Raw genomic sequence first — 19,424 nt, 5'->3', positions numbered from 1 at the left:
TAGAGGACAGCAGAGCTCAGAACAGAGAACAGGCCTGGGAAATGGCCTCTGCTGATACAGTCTACAGCTGGATGGATGGACCACACACAGGTTAAATACACGAGCTCCGTAATGACATGCGGGAGAGTTTAACCAAAATAAAAACTACCCTTTACCAGAGTGTATTCATTACACTCAGTTTGGATGTGTATTTCTTCATTATTTTTAGATATATTTGTTGTGCTCATAATAAACACATATGTTGTTATGTAACAATGGCTGGAAAAGTAAAAGGACAAGAAGAACTTAAATCATCTATACTGCCCTACAAAGTCAAACTGCAGTAACTAAGCGAAGGGTAAATCTGAGAAAAACTGCTTTAAACTTTTTTTAAACTGGGCAGCCAAATGGGTTATAGGTAGGTTAGTGATATGACACTTGTTTCTACATGTATTGATTATGTCATTTTTATGCTCAAAAATCATAATGATTTATTCTATCTTTGACCCTTAAAAATGTAGTTACTGCACTCTGGTTTTGCTGTAAAAGGTTCTAATAGTAATGCAAAAACAGAGGACAGTAACTACAATGTTGCTGTCTTCTTTCAGCTTGGTTAACAACTCTATTCAAAGATTTGTGTATTTTATACTTATTATAAAGCAATGTTATATTTTAGTCTTAATATAATTTTGTCTCACTTTTTTACTTAATGAATATCTAGATAATAATTTCCCTTTGAAATAAACTTTATATGTTATAAAAACTTTATATATTATAACAATTCATATTATTCTTCTCTTCACTTTTCAACACAACAAAGAAATACAAGGATACACTGTATCAGTCAAAGCAGACAGTCTGCTTTGGTTTTATGTTTAAATTCACATAAATATCCAAAGCAGACCATTGTAAGTGCAATTACTGCTGTCTGCTTTGGTTTTGAGTTGGATTTTGTAGTTACTGCAATTTTTACATTATTTCTCTGAAATAAAGCAAAATGGAAATCTAAAACTTTTTCACAAGATAAAACAGACATGAGTTCATTTTTAGTTATAACTCAATTTCGACCAAAAATGTAGTTACTGCAGTTAGGTTTTGTAGGGCAGAATAGTTGGTCAAATTTGTGGAAATAAAGTTTCCTTATTTACAAATTAGATCCAATCAGAAGTCTAGTAGGATTTTCACCTTTGAAATGATCATTTTATCTTTCAAAGTGTTTTTTGCATTAACTTGTATGTAACAAATATTTAATTTATTTAAATGCAGTGAATAAACTTACACAAAACATTGATTATTCAAAACAACCTAAACAATGACATTTATCATTGACTGATTCAGTCTATACAATGTTGTGTAAAGGTTTACAGAGCACAAGCCTGTCACTTTGAGAAAATTATCAAATAAAAGCATGCAGACAGATGGCCCTCCATGGGACATGACACCTTTAGGTCGAAACACGTGACACACTGAAACATCTTGCAGTGTTTCAGAGGCGTGCAGCTGCTTATCATTCACTGTGTCATGCCTGTATAATGTCGTCTTGTTGGCCTTCTCTCAGTACAGAGGTAGCAGATCATACACCACACACTGTGCTCTGGAGAGATCTGGACTCCACTGCTGCTCCGAAAGGGCCTCAGAGCACAGGAGCCTGACGAAAACATCGAGAGCAGAAGAATGTCACATAGATATGGAAACTGACTGAAACTGTGTGTGTTAAGCTCATTCTGATTGTCATCAATGAAAGCCCATTCCCACGAGGAAATAAAAAATGTTATAATTATCATATTCCTAAAGGTTAGGAATACTAATGTCATTATGAAAGTTACAATGAGTGAAATGAGTGAAATCAGTAAAAAAAATTCTGAGATACTAAGTGAAATATTAGACATAAAACAAAGTCAAAGTTATGAAATTCTATATTATTTTCGTGCCAGGGCCCCCATTCATACAGTACATGTCAGGCCAAAACCCATCAACATGACAACAGAAAGCAAAATGGTGAGTTTATAAAAATCCAAGGAATCCAGCAAGAGGAACCTAGAGGAATGATTTTCAACAGCTGGAGTGCCATCTGTGCAATTTTTTTGACCGCAGTTAGTTTGTGGCAGAGCAGTCTAAAGTGAGGTAATAGCTGTTGAATTTAAAGAGGTCTCGTAATCGTAAGCGATGGGCAAGTTAATGCCTTAGCTAAATTTCCACAAAATGGGTTTTGATTCCCATATTAAATATTGGATCACTAATACTGATGCATTAATGTGTAGCTGCATTTCAATGTTGGAGATGGGCTAATCTTAATTATTGTATTAACTGGGGGATTTAAATGGAAAACAATGCATCATATGTTATAAGATGATACAGTATGTAAAATCTTAGTCAAAAATGTAACTAGCTGTCAGATAAATGTCGTTTAGTAAGCTAGAAGTATTAAGTGCCTTGCATGAAATGGAAATATCCAAGTAAAGTTCAAATACTTAAACATTAGGCTACTTCACCACTGGCCCCAGACGAGACTTCTCATAGACTAATAATAATTCTGACAATCCCATGATCCCTGTTGTAACTTGAAATTCTTGTGGGGGCAAGTTTAATAGCAATACAATCTCAAACTTGCTGAGCAGAAATTGTTTTAATCTAAATCATCCCATATTTACTCCTCTAATCCAAGTCTTAAACCTAAATCACTTCAGGAAGAAGCCTTTATTTTGAAGAATTTGTCTTTTAATACCATCCTGAAGGATGTTTTTATTATTTCTATGTCTGTTGTGATCAAGTTTTGTACAAATTAGTTATTTACATTCTTTCTACTGGTAATAAAAATAGATTTCAGTCTTCAAGACCTTAATTTCTACACTTTACTTTATCAGAAGTATGTAAATTGGATATAATGCAAAGCATTACCAAGGATGAAGTATGCAGCAGCGCTGAGGGAGAGGATGATGAGAAAGATGGTGCCTAGACCCAGATCTCCCATTGCACAGGCATTTGGACAAGCACAGGGGCTTTCCACCCAGATCTGCAGGGGCTCCTCAGAGCTGAGGCTCTGGTCTCGGATGAAAGAAGCGGGCTGATTTGGATTACAGTGGTAATGCACTACTGTCAGTGGCTGCTCATCATCATCATGAACTGGGGCAGGAAATAAGAAGAAAGAACACGACAGTGACAAAATAATCAGTGACATGAGCAATATGTAATATTTGAGTTTTGGCTCACCAAAGTATGAGACAGACAGCATCTCCAGGGTGTCATTGTAGTGGAATTCATTCCCTTCATGTCTTCCATAGCTGATATAGCGGCTAATGTATCTGTTGAGCCTGTGATACCTTTTCACGTGGAAAAATTTCACGTAAAAACAGGGATTCACCTGACAGAAGTAAAGCAGACTGGAAAATCTTTCTAAAAATACAATTCAATGCTGAATTCAATCCAAACAATGAGCAGTTGCCACACTTCCAAAATGAATGTGAAGGCTGGGGCTCAGACGTTTTTGGGGTCTATATCTCTCCCACCCTAACATCTCTCAGACTCTCAAACTCTAATAAAAATTTTCAATGTGCAAAACATGCACCAAGACAACTAGAGGTTAGTGAAGAATACAAATGCATCAGTATATGAACAGCATGGTTTCTTTATTATGGAAAGTGTTTGTGTGTTTGGGTGCCTCCTGGTGGCCACACAGCCATTGCACGCATAAATATCATGTTTTATTAATAAACATTTCCAGAAATGTGTCAGGGTTCTACATAATGGCAGTATAAAAGAAAATTATACTTTTTACTCAACAACTTTTATACTTCACACGTAACCTTACAATCTAAAATTTATAAAATGTGTATTATATTCCACTTTGCTTTGAAGTGGAAATTGCAGCAATAGGTGGCTAAACTTATTATGAGAGGATTAAAAAAAAGTGCAGGCATTCTGCTTTTGCTTTCACCTGGATTTAAGACGTATTACTGAAAAACAAACAAACACATGCCCTCCCCTAAGAAGAAATAGACAAACTGCAGGTTAAACAGCTCAACATATCCATTAACATATCAGAATGGAATGAAGTGTTTAAAGACAATCAGTGTTATCTTTCAATCAAAAGCAAAGCTGGCAACATGCTTCCACAACCACTTTTACAGATTGAAGTTTTTGTGATCAACAACAAAAAACTAAAAAAAGCAATAGTTAGATATAAAAACAAAAGCTGTGACCTTGCAAATGTGTTCAAAGCATTATGTGTTGCATGAAGTTGTCGAATAACCTTTCTTACATTTATTATTATGTAGCAATCTAACTAACAACAGAAAGGGTCAAAGTCACAATGCGATACACAGAGAGGGAAAAAGTGCAAAAGTTCTGAAAAAGTACACATGCATCAAACAAAGCCTGAAAAGGCTGTAACGGTCAGTATTACTAGATGGACAAGAGGTGAATGTCAGCACAGAGTCTTATCTACTCTACCTGACAACGAGACACGCAGCAACGTTGGTACAGTCCGCTCCTGCCAGGTCCTCTGGCTGTGAGAAGGGCTGGCAGGGGCTGAAGGACAAGAAGATCTCTGCACTGACAGGCAGTTTCTCTGCTGACACCGGCTTCAAACGCCCCAGGAAACCCTCTCCATCGCCCATAGCTTTCAGGTTTATCACCCCGCTCCCATCCTTCATGATGCATTTGCAGTTGTTGACTTTAAAACAGCCTGACTTCTTAGAGGTTGGATGAGGAGCGAGAGATGAGGAAAACAAGGTAAAACAAACAAAGAGAGTGAGGACAGTTTGAAGACTCATGGTGAAGGTGTGCACCAGTGCACAGGATAGTGAAAAGTTGTGTGTTGTTTGGTTACTAAAGAGCAGCTGACAGCTTGGTGATGGTAGGAAAGTAATTAGAATAAAGGTGATTGCCATTCCCAGCATTCCAAAGGCCCACCATGCTCAGATCAGTGTCTGTCCAAATGCTGCAGAACACAGGCGTGCAGCAGTAGGAATTACAGGGGTCAAGTTTGTGGATTATCAAGAGTAAGTGAGAAAGTGTTCCTTGAAAAATGTGATGCACTTTTATAACATTTTCAGTGCCCTTAGAACCACAAACACATTTCTATTCAGAAATTCTGAAACCCAGACAAATAAAATCCAAACTATCTGCAGCACGAGGTAGAAAAAGTGGGAAATGTTTGGGTGAACTAAACCTTTGAGGCAACAATAGACGTCTGCAAGTTCTGAAACTTTCACAGCAGAAATGCCATGGGCCCTATTTTATATGGAAATTGGTATTAAGCCACATCCTGGTCACCATGACCACATCCGAATAGGACATGGGGACTGGTTTCTAGCCCCGAGATACTTTGGCTGCTCCCTAGGCCTACAGTATCCAAACATGGCTTCACCATAGCTTTATGAATAAAGCAGAAGATGGGATGTTTGTATCAGAATTCAGAATCAAAATGATTACTGGCTTAACAGTCACATTTGTGCTGAATAATGTGAATAAAGTGTCCTGCCCTGGTTAAACAGTCTCCATTACTTTTTGTCGAGTTTGTAGCCTTTCACATTGATGCCTGACTAAACTTGAGTCGGCATAGAGGACCACAGAGGAAGCTGAACAACTCTTAAACAGTTCCTTTCCTTTTATTGAATCAGGATGGTAAGGTATAGGTGTAGGTTGATAACCTTGAACAAAAGAGAAACATAACATAACGAGAATTAAATTAGTCAATGACTAAAATCTCTCCAGTCAATAGTCAGAAAATAGCAATTAGCATTCATTCAGCAGATTAAAGACAAACCATACATTATCAGCAAACTGGATTTAACTGATTTTATCACTTTCAATTAATTTTAGCAATTTTATTAAATGCCAATTATGTCAAACTTTAACTGTGCTAACTTATATTATCTGTATTGCACCTACAATGTTTAAATTATAATATTTATACTCTTTTAAACAGGTTTATATATTTAATTTATGCATTATAACCACCTATGAATTTATTTTTAATCCAATTTTAAACAGACAAACTGAACTTCAACAATAATCACCGATCACCCCACATCTAATCAAAATATTTCCAGCAAACACTTAATTTTATAATATCTTGTCAACATTATTACCCCACAAACTCAAAAATGACCTGCAGCATGAGGAATGAATAAATCTCTACATGTTTGTCACAAAAATAATCAATATCTCTCGCATCTCTTATTATTGCTCATGTTTATTATTATTATAGATTATTCTTCCGTAAAAACTTTGGCGCGTAACTAGTCTCGCAGCTTTGAGAAATCGCGAAAAGTAAAAACGTCAAAAGTTGCGCCCTAATCGGGAATCGTGTGGAATGACTTTTATTAGGTGATCAGCGTGCACGTTTTCACACAACGTGCACAAACGTGCACTTTTTGGCCCATCCGAAACGCATTGCACCAACTTTGGGTCCTCACCATTTGCACACCTTTGCTCGTAAAATTCCGAACCGATTTAGAAAGTTGTACGGCCTGAATTTAACTCTAGTCCTATGAAATTTCAGAGCGATTGCACGTATAGTTTTCGCACCGACCGGCTTGCCCATGACAAGTGTGCTATGACTTTTCTAAGGTTTTCGACAAACGGTTTTCAAATTATTGGGGAAAAAACACGTCAAAAAATCCCCCCAATGTAACCCTATGGAGAGTCTAGAGTGATGAGGTCATCACGCAGAGTGTAGAGGGAGAGAAAGAATTGTCAAAAAATACATTTGAAAACTGCGATAATTTATACATAGAAACGTAGGAAAATTTGTCGTCTCACTCACAATCCTCTGGTAAAGCTGTCAGAGTTATAGTTTGGGTGTAAGACGCACAGATGCGCCACCAACATGCACCAACAGCCTCATTGGCTCCCATATTAAAAACGCAGGAAGATTTCTGAAAAAGGGAGATGAAACAGTTTTTTTAGATCGCTCTAACAAAGCTATTTTTTCATTTTTCTTTAAAAAAAACCATATGTAGACGTTCAGGTAGAACTCAAGACGCTCAAAGTGAAGTCGGATCAATGATAGGTATTATGGTTTTGGCAAAAATGCTTTCTGTTCGAGGGCAGAATTTCCAGTTTGTCGACCTCTGGCCGCTCAGTGTGGCGGAACTGTCTCTACTGTTAGTTAATTTCAGTTGATTGCTCTGCTCTGATTGGTCGACTCCACCTGGCCACCTGGTTGCTTAACTACCAAATACCCCCCCCAACACAGACATCTTAACTGAAAACAGTTTACTCTAACTCAGCAGTTCCCAAACGTTTTTAGCCGCGCACCCCCTTCTATGTCCCAACCGTGTTGACGCACCCCCAATACCAATTAACCTGAACACAGTTTCAATATAATACAACAAAGTTATGCGCAAGCTTACACTTTTAAGAGCAAAGAGGATAATGAGCCGCGTTGAACAAAAATTGCAGCAAGTTGGAGCTAAACAACCCATCATAATCGTATCATCATCCTAATCATCTATCATAACACAGGTTGGAAAAATGGAAGGAGATAATTTCTTCTACTCTTCATTTGAAGATGAAGTGCATTTTGAATAGCCTGCATTTATTTATTAATTAACATTAATAAATATATATATAGTTATATACAGTTTATAAATATATACAGTTTTTGATTTTACATTTTACAAAGGAAATGTTAATTTACACTTCTTTATTGTGTGGGGGAAAAAAATTTAATTGTGTTATTATCAGACCGCCATTACATTTTTCATCTCGCACACCCCCTAGCTGCCACTGAGACCATGCGAACCGGCGACTGCCACTGAGACCATGCGAACCGGCGACTGCCACTGAGACCATGCGAACCGGCGACTGCTACTGAGACCATGTGAACCGGCGACTGCCACCGAGACCATGCGAACCGGCGACTGTGTCGCTGAGAGACCATGTGAACCGGTGACTCTGTCGCTGAGACCATATGAACCAGTAACTCTGCCGCTGAGACCATGTGAAGCAGTAACTTTGTCGCTGAGACCATGTGAACCAGTAAATCTGCCTCAGACCATGCAAACCAGTAACTCTCCCGCTAAGACCATGCGAACCGGCGGCTGCCACTGACACCACGCGAACCGGCGACTGCTACTGAGACCATGTGAACCGGCGACTGCCACCGAGACCATGCGAACCGGCGACTGTGTCGCTGAGAGACCATGTGAACCGGTGACTCTGTCGCTGAGACCATGTGAACCAGTAACTCTGCCGCTGAGACCATGTGAAGCAGTAACTTTGTCGCTGAGACCATGTGAACCAGTAACTCTGCCTCTGAAACCATGCAAACCAGTAACTCTCCCGCTAAGACCACATGAACCAGTAACTCTGCCTCTGAAAACATGCAAACCAGTAACTCTCCCGCTAAGACCATGCGAACCGGCGACTGCCACTGAGACCATGCGAACCGGCGACTGCTACTGAGACCATGTGAACCGGCGACTGCCACCGAGACCATGCGAACCGGCGACTGTGTCGCTGAGAGACCATGTGAACCGGTGACTCTGTCGCTGAGACCATGGGAACCAGTAACTCTGTCGCTGAGACCATGTGAACCAGTAACTTTGTCGCTGAGACCATGTGAACCAGTAACTCTGCCTCTGAAAACATGCAAACCAGTAACTCTCCCGCTAAGACCATGCGAACCGGCGACTGCCACTGAGACCATGCGAACCAGCGACTGCTACTGAGACCATGTGAACCGGCGACTGCCACCGAGACCATGCGAACCGGCGACTGTGTCGCTGAGAGACCATGTGAACCGGTGACTCTGTCGCTGAGACCATGTGAACCAGTAACTCTGTCGCTGATACCATGTGAACCAGTAACTTTTGTCGCTGAGACCATGTGAAGCAGTAACTTTGTCGCTGAGACCATGTGAACCAGTAACTCTGCCTCAGACCATGCAAACCAGTAACTCTCCCGCTAAGACCATGCGAACCGGCGACTGCCACTGAGACCATGCGAACCGGTGACTGCCACTGAGACCATGCAAACCGGCGACTGCTACTGAGACCATGTGAACCGGCGACTGCCACCGAGACCATGCGAACCGGCGACTGTGTCGCTGAGAGACCATGTGAACCGGTGACTCTGTCGCTGAGACCATGTGAACCAGTGACTCTGCCGCTAAGACCATGCGAACCGGCGGCTGCCACTGACACCACGCGAACCGGCGACTGCTACTGAGACCATGTGAACCGGCGACTGCCACCAAGACCATGCGAACCGGCGACTGTGTCGCTGAGAGACCATGTGAACCGGTGACTCTGTCGCTGAGACCATGTGAACCAGTAACTCTGCCGCTGAGACCATGTGAAGCAGTAACTTTGTCGCTGAGACCATGTGAACCAGTAACTCTGCCTCTGAAACCATGCAAACCAGTAACTCTCCCGCTAAGACCACATGAACCAGTAACTCTGCCTCTGAAAACATGCAAACCAGTAACTCTCCCGCTAAGACCATGCGAACCGGCGACTGCCACTGAGACCATGCGAACCGGCGACTGCTACTGAGACCATGTGAACCGGCGACTGCCACCGAGACCATGCGAACCGGCGACTGTGTCGCTGAGAGACCATGTGAACCGGTGACTCTGTCGCTGAGACCATGGGAACCAGTAACTCTGTCGCTGAGACCATGTGAACCAGTAACTTTGTCGCTGAGACCATGTGAACCAGTAACTCTGCCTCTGAGACCATGCAAACCAGTAACTCTCCCGCTAAGACCATGCGAACCGGCGACTGCCACTGAGACCATGCGAACCGGCGACTGCTACTGAGACCATGTGAACCGGCGACTGCCACCGAGACCATGCGAACCGGCGACTGTGTCGCTGAGAGACCATGTGAACCGGTGACTCTGTCGCTGAGACCATGTGAACCAGTAACTCTGCCGCTGAGACCATGTGAAGCAGTAACTTTGTCGCTGAGACCATGTGAACCAGTAACTCTGCCTCTGAAACCATGCAAACCAGTAACTCTCCCGCTAAGACCATGTGAACCAGTAACTCTGCCTCTGAAAACATGCAAACCAGTAACTCTCCCGCTAAGACCATGCGAACCGGCGACTGCCACTGAGACCATGCGAACCGGCGACTGCTACTGAGACCATGTGAACCGGCGACTGCCACCGAGACCATGCGAACCGGCGACTGTGTCGCTGAGAGACCATGTGAACCGGTGACTCTGTCGCTGAGACCATGGGAACCAGTAACTCTGTCGCTGAGACCATGTGAACCAGTAACTTTGTCGCTGAGACCATGTGAACTAGTAACTCTGCCTCTGAGACCATGCAAACCAGTAACTCTGCCGCTAAGACCATGCGAACCGGCGACTGCCACTGAGACCATGCGAACCGGCGACTGCTACTGAGACCATGTGAACCGGCGACTGCCACCGAGACCATGCGAACCGGCGACTGTGTCGCTGAGAGACCATGTGAACCGGTGACTCTGTCGCTGAGACCATATGAACCAGTAACTCTGCCGCTGAGACCATGTGAACCAGTAACTTTGTCGCTGAGACCATGTGAACCAGTAACTCTGCCTCAGACCATGCAAACCAGTAACTCTCCCGCTAAGACCATGCGAACCGGAGACTGCCACTGAGACCATGCGAACCGGCGACTGCTACTGAGACCATGTGAACCGGCGACTGCCACCGAGACCATGCGAACCGGCGACTGTGTCGCTGAGAGACCATGTGAACCGGTGACTCTGTCGCTGAGACCATGTGAACCAGTAACTCTGTCGCTGAGACCATGTGAACCAGTAACTTTGTCGCTGAGACCATGTGAACCAGTAACTCTGCCTCTGAAAACATGCAAACCAGTAACTCTCCCGCTAAGACCATGCGAACCGGCGACTGCCACTGAGACCATGCGAACCGGCGACTGCTACTGAGACCATGTGAACCGGCGACTGCCACCGAGACCATGCGAACCGGCGACTGTGTCGCTGAGAGACCATGTGAACCGATGACTCTGTCGCTGAGACCATGTGAACCAGTAACTCTGTCGCTGATACCATGTGAACCAGTAACTTTGTCGCTGAGACCATGTGAAGCAGTAACTTTGTCGCTGAGACCATGTGAACCAGTAACTCTGCCTCTGCAACCATGCAAACCAGTAACTCTCCCACTAAGACCATGTGAACCAGTAACTCTGCCTCTGAAAACATGCAAACCAGTAACTCTCCCGCTAAGACCATGCGAACCGGCGACTGCCACTGAGACCATGCGAACCGGCGACTGCTACTGAGACCATGTGAACCGGCGACTGCCACCGAGACCATGCGAACCGGCGACTGTGTCGCTGAGAGACCATGTGAACCGGTGACTCTGTCGCTGAGACCATGTGAACCAGTAACTCTGTCGCTGAGACCATGTGAACCAGTAACTTTGTCGCTGAGACCATGTGAACCAGTAATTCTGCCTCCGAGACCATGCAAACCAGTAACTCTCCCGCTAAGACCATGCGAACCGGCGACTGCCACTGAGACCATGCGAACCGGCGACTGCTACTGAGACCATGCGAACCGGTGACTGCCACCGAGACCATGCGAACCGGCGACTGTGTCGCTGAGAGACCATGTGAACCGGTGACTCTGTCGCTGAGACCATGTGAACCAGTAACTCTGTCGCTGAGACCATGTGAACCAGTAACTTTGTCGCTGAGACCATGTGAACCAGTAACTCTGCCTCCGAGACCATGCAAACCAGTAACTCTCCCGCTAAGACCATGCGAACCGGCGACTGCCACTGAGACCATGCGAACCGGCGACTGCTACTGAGACCATGCGAACCGGCGACTGCCACCGAGACCATGCGAACCGGCGACTGTGTCGCTGAGAGACCATGTGAACCGGTGACTCTGTCGCTGAGACCATGTGAACCAGTAACTCTGCCGCTGAGACCATGTGAAGCAGTAACTTTGTCGCTGAGACCATGTGAACCAGTAACTCTGCCTCTAAGACCATGCAAACCAGTAATTCTCCCGCTAAGACCATGCGAACCGGCGACTGCCACTGAGACCACGCGAACCGGCGACTGCTACTGAGACCATGTGAACCGGCGACTGCCACCGAGACCATGCGAACCGGCGACTGTGTCGCTGAGAGACCATGTGAACCGGTGACTCTGTCGCTGAGACCATGTGAACCAGTAACTCTGCCGCTGAGACCATGTGAAGCAGTAACTTTGTCGCTGAGACCATGTGAACCAGTAACTCTGCCTCTGCAACCATGCAAACCAGTAACTCTCCCACTAAGACCATGTGAACCAGTAACTCTGCCTCCGAGACCATGCAAACCAGTAAGTCTCCCGCTAAGACCATGCGAACCGGTGACTGCCACTGAGACCATGCGAACCGGCGACTGCTACTGAGACCATGCGAACCGGCGACTGCCACCGAGACCATGCGAACCGGCGACTGTGTCGCTGAGAGACCATGTGAACCGGTGACTCTGTCGCTGAGACCATGTGAACCAGTAACTCTGCCGCTGAGACCATGTGAAGCAGTAACTTTGTCGCTGAGACCATGTGAACCAGTAACTCTGCCTCTAAGACCATGCAAACCAGTAATTCTCCCGCTAAGACCATGCGAACCGGCGACTGCCACTGACACCACGCGAACCGGCGACTGCTACTGAGACCATGTGAACCGGCGACTGCCACCGAGACCATGCGAACCGGCGACTGTGTCGCTGAGAGACCATGTGAACCGGTGACTCTGTCGCTGAGACCATGTGAACCAGTAACTCTGCCGCTGAGACCATGTGAAGCAGTAACTTTGTCGCTGAGACCATGTGAACCAGTAACTCTGCCTCTGAAACCATCCACACCAGTAACTCTCCCGCTAAGACCATGTGAACCAGTAACTCTGCCTCTGAAAACATGCAAACCAGTAACTCTCCCGCTAAGACCATGCGAACCGGAGACTGCCACTGAGACCATGCGAACCGGCGACTGCTACTGAGACCATGTGAACCGGCGACTGCCACCGAGACCATGCGAACCGGCGACTGTGTCGCTGAGACCATGGGAACCAGTAACTCTGTCGCTGAGACCATGTGAACCAGTAACTTTGTCGCTGAGACCATGTGAACCAGTAACTCTGCCTCTGAGACCATGCAAACCAGTAACTCTCCCGCTAAGACCATGCGAACCGGCGACTGCCACTGAGACCATGCGAACCGGCGACTGCTACTGAGACCATGTGAACCGGCGACTGCCACCGAGACCATGCGAACCGGCGACTGTGTCGCTGAGAGACCATGTGAACCGGTGACTCTGTCGCTGAGACCATATGAACCAGTAACTCTGCCGCTGAGACCATGTGAAGCAGTAACTTTGTCGCTGAGACCATGTGAACCAGTAACTCTGCCTCAGACCATGCAAACCAGTAACTCTCCCGCTAAGACCATGCGAACCGGCGACTGCCACTGAGACCATGCGAACCGGCGACTGCTACTGAGACCATGTGAACCGGCGACTGCCACCGAGACCATGCGAACCGGCGACTGTGTCGCTGAGAGACCATGTGAACCGGTGACTCTGTCGCTGAGACCATGTGAACCAGTAACTCTGTCGCTGAGACCATGTGAACCAGTAACTTTGTCGCTGAGACCATGTGAACCAGTAACTCTGCCTCTGAAAACATGCAAACCAGTAACTTTCCCGCTAAGACCATGCGAACCGGCGACTGCCACTGAGACCATGCGAACCGGCGACTGCTACTGAGACCATGTGAACCGGTGACTGCCACCGAGACCATGCGAACCGGCGACTGTGTCGCTGAGAGACCATGTGAACCGATGACTCTGTCGCTGAGACCATGTGAACCAGTAACTCTGTCGCTGATACCATGTGAACCAGTAACTTTGTCGCTGAGACCATGTGAAGCAGTAACTTTGTCGCTGAGACCATGTGAACCAGTAACTCTGCCTCTGCAACCATGCAAACCAGTAACTCTCCCACTAAGACCATGTGAACCAGTAACTCTGCCTCTGAAAACATGCAAACCAGTAACTCTCCCGCTAAGACCATGCGAACCGGCGACTGCCACTGAGACCATGCGAACCGGCGACTGCTACTGAGACCATGTGAACCGGCGACTGCCACCGAGACCATGCGAACCGGCGACTGTGTCGCTGAGAGACCATGTGAACCGGTGACTCTGTCGCTGAGACCATGTGAACCAGTAACTCTGTCGCTGAGACCATGTGAACCAGTAACTTTGTCGCTGAGACCATGTGAACCAGTAATTCTGCCTCCGAGACCATGCAAACCAGTAACTCTCCCGCTAAGACCATGCGAACCGGCGACTGCCACTGAGACCATGCGAACCGGCGACTGCTACTGAGACCATGCGAACCGGCGACTGCCACCGAGACCATGCGAACCGGCGACTCTGTCGCTGAGAGACCATGTGAACCGGTGACTCTGTCGCTGAGACCATGTGAACCAGTAACTCTGCCTCTGAAACCATGCAAACCAGTAACTTTCCCGCTAAGACCATGTGAACCAGTAACTCTGCCTCTGAAAACATGCAAACCAGTAACTCTCCCGCTAAGACCATGCGAACCGGCGACTGCCACTGAGACCATGCGAACCAGCGACTGCTACTGAGACCATGTGAACCGGCGACTGCCACCGAGACCATGTGAACCGGCGACTGTGTCGCTGAGAGACCATGTGAACCGGTGACTCTGTCGCTGAGACCATGTGAACCAGTAACTCTGTCGCTGATACCATGTGAACCAGTAAATCTGCCTCCGAGACCATGCAAACCAGTAACTCTCCCGCTAAGACCATGCGAACCGGCGACTGCCACTGAGACCATGCGAACCAGCGACTGCTACTGAGACCATGCGAACCGGCGACTGCCACCGAGACCATGCGAACCGGCGACTGTGTCGCTGAGAGACCATGTGAACCGGTGACTCTGTCGCTGAGACCATGTGAACCAGTAACTCTGCCGCTGAGACCATGTGAAGCAGTAACTTTGTCGCTGAGACCATGTGAACCAGTAACTCTGCCTCTAAGACCATGCAAACCAGTAATTCTCCCGCTAAGACCATGCGAACCGGTGACTGCCACTGAGACCACGCGAACCGGCGACTGCTACTGAGACCATGTGAACCGGCGACTGCGTCGCTGAGAGACCATGTGAACCGGTGACTCTGTCGCTGAGACCATGTGAACCAGTAACTCTGCCTCTAAGACCATGCAAACCAGTAACTCTCCCGCTAAGACCATGCGAACCGGCGACTGCCACTTAGACCATGCGAACCGGCGACTGCTACTGAGACCATGCGAACCGGCGACTGCCACCGAGACCATGCGAACCGGCGACTCTGTCGCTGAGAGACCATGTGAACCGGTGACTCTGTCGCTGAGACCATGTGAACCAGTAACTCTGCCGCTGAGACCATGTGAAGCAGAAACTTTGTCGCTGAGACCATGTGAACCAGTAACTCTGCCTCTGAAACCATGCAAACCAGTAACTCTCCCGCTAAGACCATGTGAACCAGTAACTCTGCCTCTAAGACCATGCAAACCAGTAATTCTCCCGCTAAGACCATGCGAACCGGCGACTGCCACTGACACCACGCGAACCGGCGACTGCTACTGAGACCATGTGAACCGGCGACTGCCACCGAGACCATGCGAATCGGCGACTGTGTCGCTGAGAGACCATGTGAACCGGTGACTCTGTCGCTGAGACCATGTGAACCAGTAACTCTGCCGCTGAGACCATGTGAAGCAGTAACTTTGTTGCTGAGACCATGTGAACCAGTAACTCTGCCCCTGAGACCATGCAAACCAGTAACTCTCCCGCTAAGACCATGCGAACCGGCGACTGCTGGTACATTTGAATGTCATTATAGTTATGTTTTAGAAGATAAAACTAATGTTAATTGCAAAATGAATGTCATTGAAAATAATGTTAATGTCATTGAAAGGCCTTGAAAATCTACCATTGCTTTTTTTGTTTGTTTGATGTGCTTCTCTCTGGGTCAGGAATTGCAAAACTATCGTAAAATTTTGAAGCAACCAAGTAGATTGATACTTGTGTATACAGATAGCTTTCCCCTGAGACACCGGTGTTGGTCTCTTGCATGCAATGTTTAGACTTACCCTCTCCGCCCCCTCCCCAGAAACAACAATTACAAATCTCACAAAAGTTTTGTTAATCTAAAAAGTTACCATCAAGATGCAACCTCTCCTTGGATGGAAGTGCGTGCAATGGTTGGTTTAAAAAAAAAAGATGATGTTTAGTATGATTGATTTGCATTAAGTTATGTATTGAAATATACATTTCATGTTTGTGTTTGTTGAAATGGAAGACATACAATGTTTTGTGTATCACTTTGTGCAGAATTAACAATTGAAGAATTTTTTAAAAAGCCTATCTTTTCAACTGGTGAACGGGGGCAAGTGGGTCCAGAGGTCATCCAGCTGTTCTTGGACTGTGGGGGTGTCTGTATTTTCAGAACCAGATGACACACAATACCAAATTTATTCATACATTATAAATACTCAATTGTGAATTAATATTTTATTATTCAAAGGAAGTAGTTAAGACAGCAGATTGTATTATCAGGCCACGTCTGTGTCCACTGTGATGGGGAAAAAAACAAACCCATACCTTGTAGACTGGAGAAGGAGTTGTGGGTGCGTTATCCATCATCCACAGCCGGCTGGTTGACGGAGGTCTTTGAGGTACCCCATGGTCGGAAGTGGTTGGGCTCAGTGGGGCAGGATCTGCAAGGTCGAGACTTGTCCAACGCACTTTCTGAGCGCGGCATCTTGGAAGCAGTGGTCTTCCTCGTCTCACTTGGTCCTGCAATATACAATAGCCTGTATAACAATAACTCACAAAATAACACAATTGTAACAATAATATGCAACTGTAAGTGATCTGAACTAAATTAATTTGCTAACTTAACTGTCCCTAGACCAGCATAAAATGCTAAACTATACAAACTAAATACTCTACTATAAACCTAATCTACTCCTAACCTAACCTAAATATAAATGTGCAAAAAATATGAAAAGTTAGTTTAGTCTGTCTTGAAGATGCTGAACACAGGAAACCTGGAAAAGTCAGAAAATGCAGTGACTTCTATACTATGTATTGAGGACCACATGCTGAAAAATCTGCATAATGTGAAATACAACAAACAACAACATGGTGATGGCTTCTCAGGTTTTAGCCTACAAAATAAATAAATACAACATGTTAATGAGACAGCAATAGTTAATTAGATGAGAGTCTGACCAAGCGTCAATTAATGAATGAACGTTATTGTTACCAATTTTTTTTACTAGTTACTAGTTTTTGTTAGCCTGGGTATACCTAGTCTGCCTTGCGCGCTCGAATTTAATTTCGAACAGCGGCGGGGTCTGGAAACTAGGAAGCATTCTTAGCCCTGTTTTAGGGATCCAATCACAGAGCGGGGAGGGACGGCAAGACGATGACGCGTACTACTCGGCACATGGAAGCTTGTAGTTTTCCGGATCCAACATGGCTGCTGCAGACGCGAAACTCTCTTTAGCTGTAGATGGTGTTTTAAATAGTTTAGAGCGAAAGTTGAAAGGCGAAAGGTCTCTCGGCGGCTCCGCTGAGATCACCGGCGTTATGGTAGCGGGTCTATTAGCGTCGCTAGCGGCTAATAGCTAATAGCCGCTAGCAGCTAATAGCCCCGCTACCGCGAACAGCGGAGCCGCCGAGAGGCCCGCAGCAGCTTGTTTATTGCCCATAAAATCAGTGGATGTGTGTGGCTGAATGACATGAGAGGGAATAAAGCGTGAAAATAAATAATCTTGCAGAAAGCGAGAACTGGAGGAGCAAAGCAGCAAACAACACTCTCTCACAGACACACACACAACAAACATCCATTTCTGTAGCTCTACATACGTTATCTGGTATAACTGATCTGATTGGCTAAGAGCTACCTACAGATGCTTTTGATAGACATTCTAAGCGCCCAATACACGGCTCTGGAGGATCGTAAACCACACCTCCTCTACGGAGAAGTCCATTGCTCGTTGCCAGACTAGACCTCATTCGAGAATAGTCTGGTGTTAGCCAGGCTAAGTTTTTGTACTAATAATCTATTTTCCCCCATTCTCTGATTTAAAGATAAATAAATACATGAATAATACTAATAATATTGATTATCCCAAATACACCTTTCCTTCAGATACATTTGTATATCACTATACATGACATCACAGAACAGTGGTTGAAAGTTCTTTATGAATAATAATTTCAGTGTTTCTCAACATTACAAAAGCTTTTTTTTAAATTGCTTACCTGAAAAGGTGAAGACAAACAACTGAATGCTGAAAGTCAACGAAGAACTGGATACTCAAGTCTCTTAAGTGAAGTAGTGTTTATCTAGAACAGGATGACAACCGTGAGCATTGCAGCAATGTAACAATAATGTGTTATTAATGTTTTAAATAACTTAATTAATGTATCACTTATTCATAAAAATCAGTATGAAGCTGAATATAATCATTTGAATTAAATACACACACAGCACCTCTAGAAACATAGCAAAACTTTCAGCATATGTGCCCCTCTGCATCCTTTACAGATAATATAAATTTTAACTTTCTTCATACATTTTTACGTGTTTTATACATTTTTATAGCACCCATGGTCCTCAGGGGTCAAAAAGGACCTCATGACATTAGACTGGTTTTAGGAAATGTAGAAAAAAATATTACCAACTTTTTTTTCACCTTTTAAGGTAACTCATGACCAAAAAAAATTATATTTCATTTTCATTTTTTTTTTCATTATTATTGGTCAATTTTATTCAAATATACAAATATCAAAACATAAGTTTCACTAAAAGTTGACATGACCTACTCTGTGCATGCCAATCAAGAATATTTTTTTTCCACTATTACTATTGAAAAAAGTAACCAGGGTTTTTTTTTTTTACTTTTTTCTCTCTTGAAATGAGGCCTAATTTTGAATATTAGACTAAAATTGACCAATAATAAAGAAAAAAATATGAAAATTATATATCAATCAATCAATTTTTGGGGCGTGAGTTGCCTTAAATGATAAAATGATTTATTTTTTTTTAAAGTTGGTAATATTTTTTTTCTACATGTCCTAAAAACAGTTGTGTCATGGGATCCTTTTTGACCCCTGAGGACCATGGGTTTATCGTCGACGGGAGGACCACACAAGGGTTAAAAAAATAATAATACATAACTTATGAAAGTAGTTTATGTTAATAACAGTCTTTGACAAACACTCAGTAAATAAATGGTCAAGCTGTAAATCTGTGAGGTGAAAAACAGGATTAAAGCTTGCAAAGAACATAAATATGAATGGATAGGTTGACAATTCTATTCTACACCATAGCTCGGTAACACCATGGTAATAGTTAGGTTATAATCTGATAATAGTGGCAAATACTTTCAAAAGCT

At 44.6% G+C, this 19,424-nt stretch overlaps 1 protein-coding gene across 3 annotated transcripts; it reads right to left on the bottom strand.

Moving 5' to 3' along the window:
- Positions 1-24: 24 nt before the first annotated feature.
- Positions 25-18,373, bottom strand: LOC131975450 (uncharacterized). 3 transcript variants are annotated; one of them, XM_059338143.1, is made up of 8 exons: positions 18,289-18,373; positions 16,618-16,812; positions 16,176-16,450; positions 6,749-6,860; positions 4,429-5,630; positions 3,190-3,299; positions 2,878-3,102; positions 25-1,627 (listed from the first exon to the last, which is right to left on the bottom strand). In XM_059338143.1, the coding sequence occupies exons 5-8, from the start codon at positions 4,875-4,877 to the stop codon at positions 1,491-1,493; spliced, it is 921 nt and encodes a 306-aa protein (XP_059194126.1). In that variant the 5' UTR covers positions 4,878-5,630; positions 6,749-6,860; positions 16,176-16,450; positions 16,618-16,812; positions 18,289-18,373; the 3' UTR covers positions 25-1,490. The 3 variants fall into 3 exon arrangements, with proteins under 3 accessions (XP_059194126.1, XP_059194128.1, XP_059194127.1); XM_059338145.1 differs by having other exon boundaries at positions 4,429-4,670; XM_059338144.1 differs by lacking the exons at positions 16,618-16,812; positions 18,289-18,373 and having other exon boundaries at positions 16,176-16,579.
- Between the last annotated feature and the right edge of the window lie 1,051 nt (positions 18,374-19,424).

This window comes from Centropristis striata, chromosome 7 (assembly GCF_030273125.1).
Source record: "Centropristis striata isolate RG_2023a ecotype Rhode Island chromosome 7, C.striata_1.0, whole genome shotgun sequence".
Lineage (NCBI taxonomy): Eukaryota > Metazoa > Chordata > Actinopteri > Perciformes > Serranidae > Centropristis > Centropristis striata.
The sequence above is the reverse complement of the archived record's forward strand: the minus strand, read 5'-3'. Positions and strand labels throughout refer to the sequence as shown.

What these genes read in the sequence shown, in the direction of transcription:
- LOC131975450 (XM_059338143.1), bottom strand. Translation starts at nt 4,877, where the DNA reads ATGCTGGGAATGGCAATCACCTTTATTCTAATTACTTTCCTACCATCA. An exon ending in GCTGCGTGTCTCGTTGTCAG is followed by an intron (nt 3,300 to 4,428) that starts GTAGAGTAGATA and finishes CCACGTGAAAAG; the next exon opens with GTATCACAGGCTCAACAGAT. An exon ending in GCTGTCTGTCTCATACTTTG is followed by an intron (nt 3,103 to 3,189) that starts GTGAGCCAAAAC and finishes TTCCTGCCCCAG; the next exon opens with TTCATGATGATGATGAGCAG.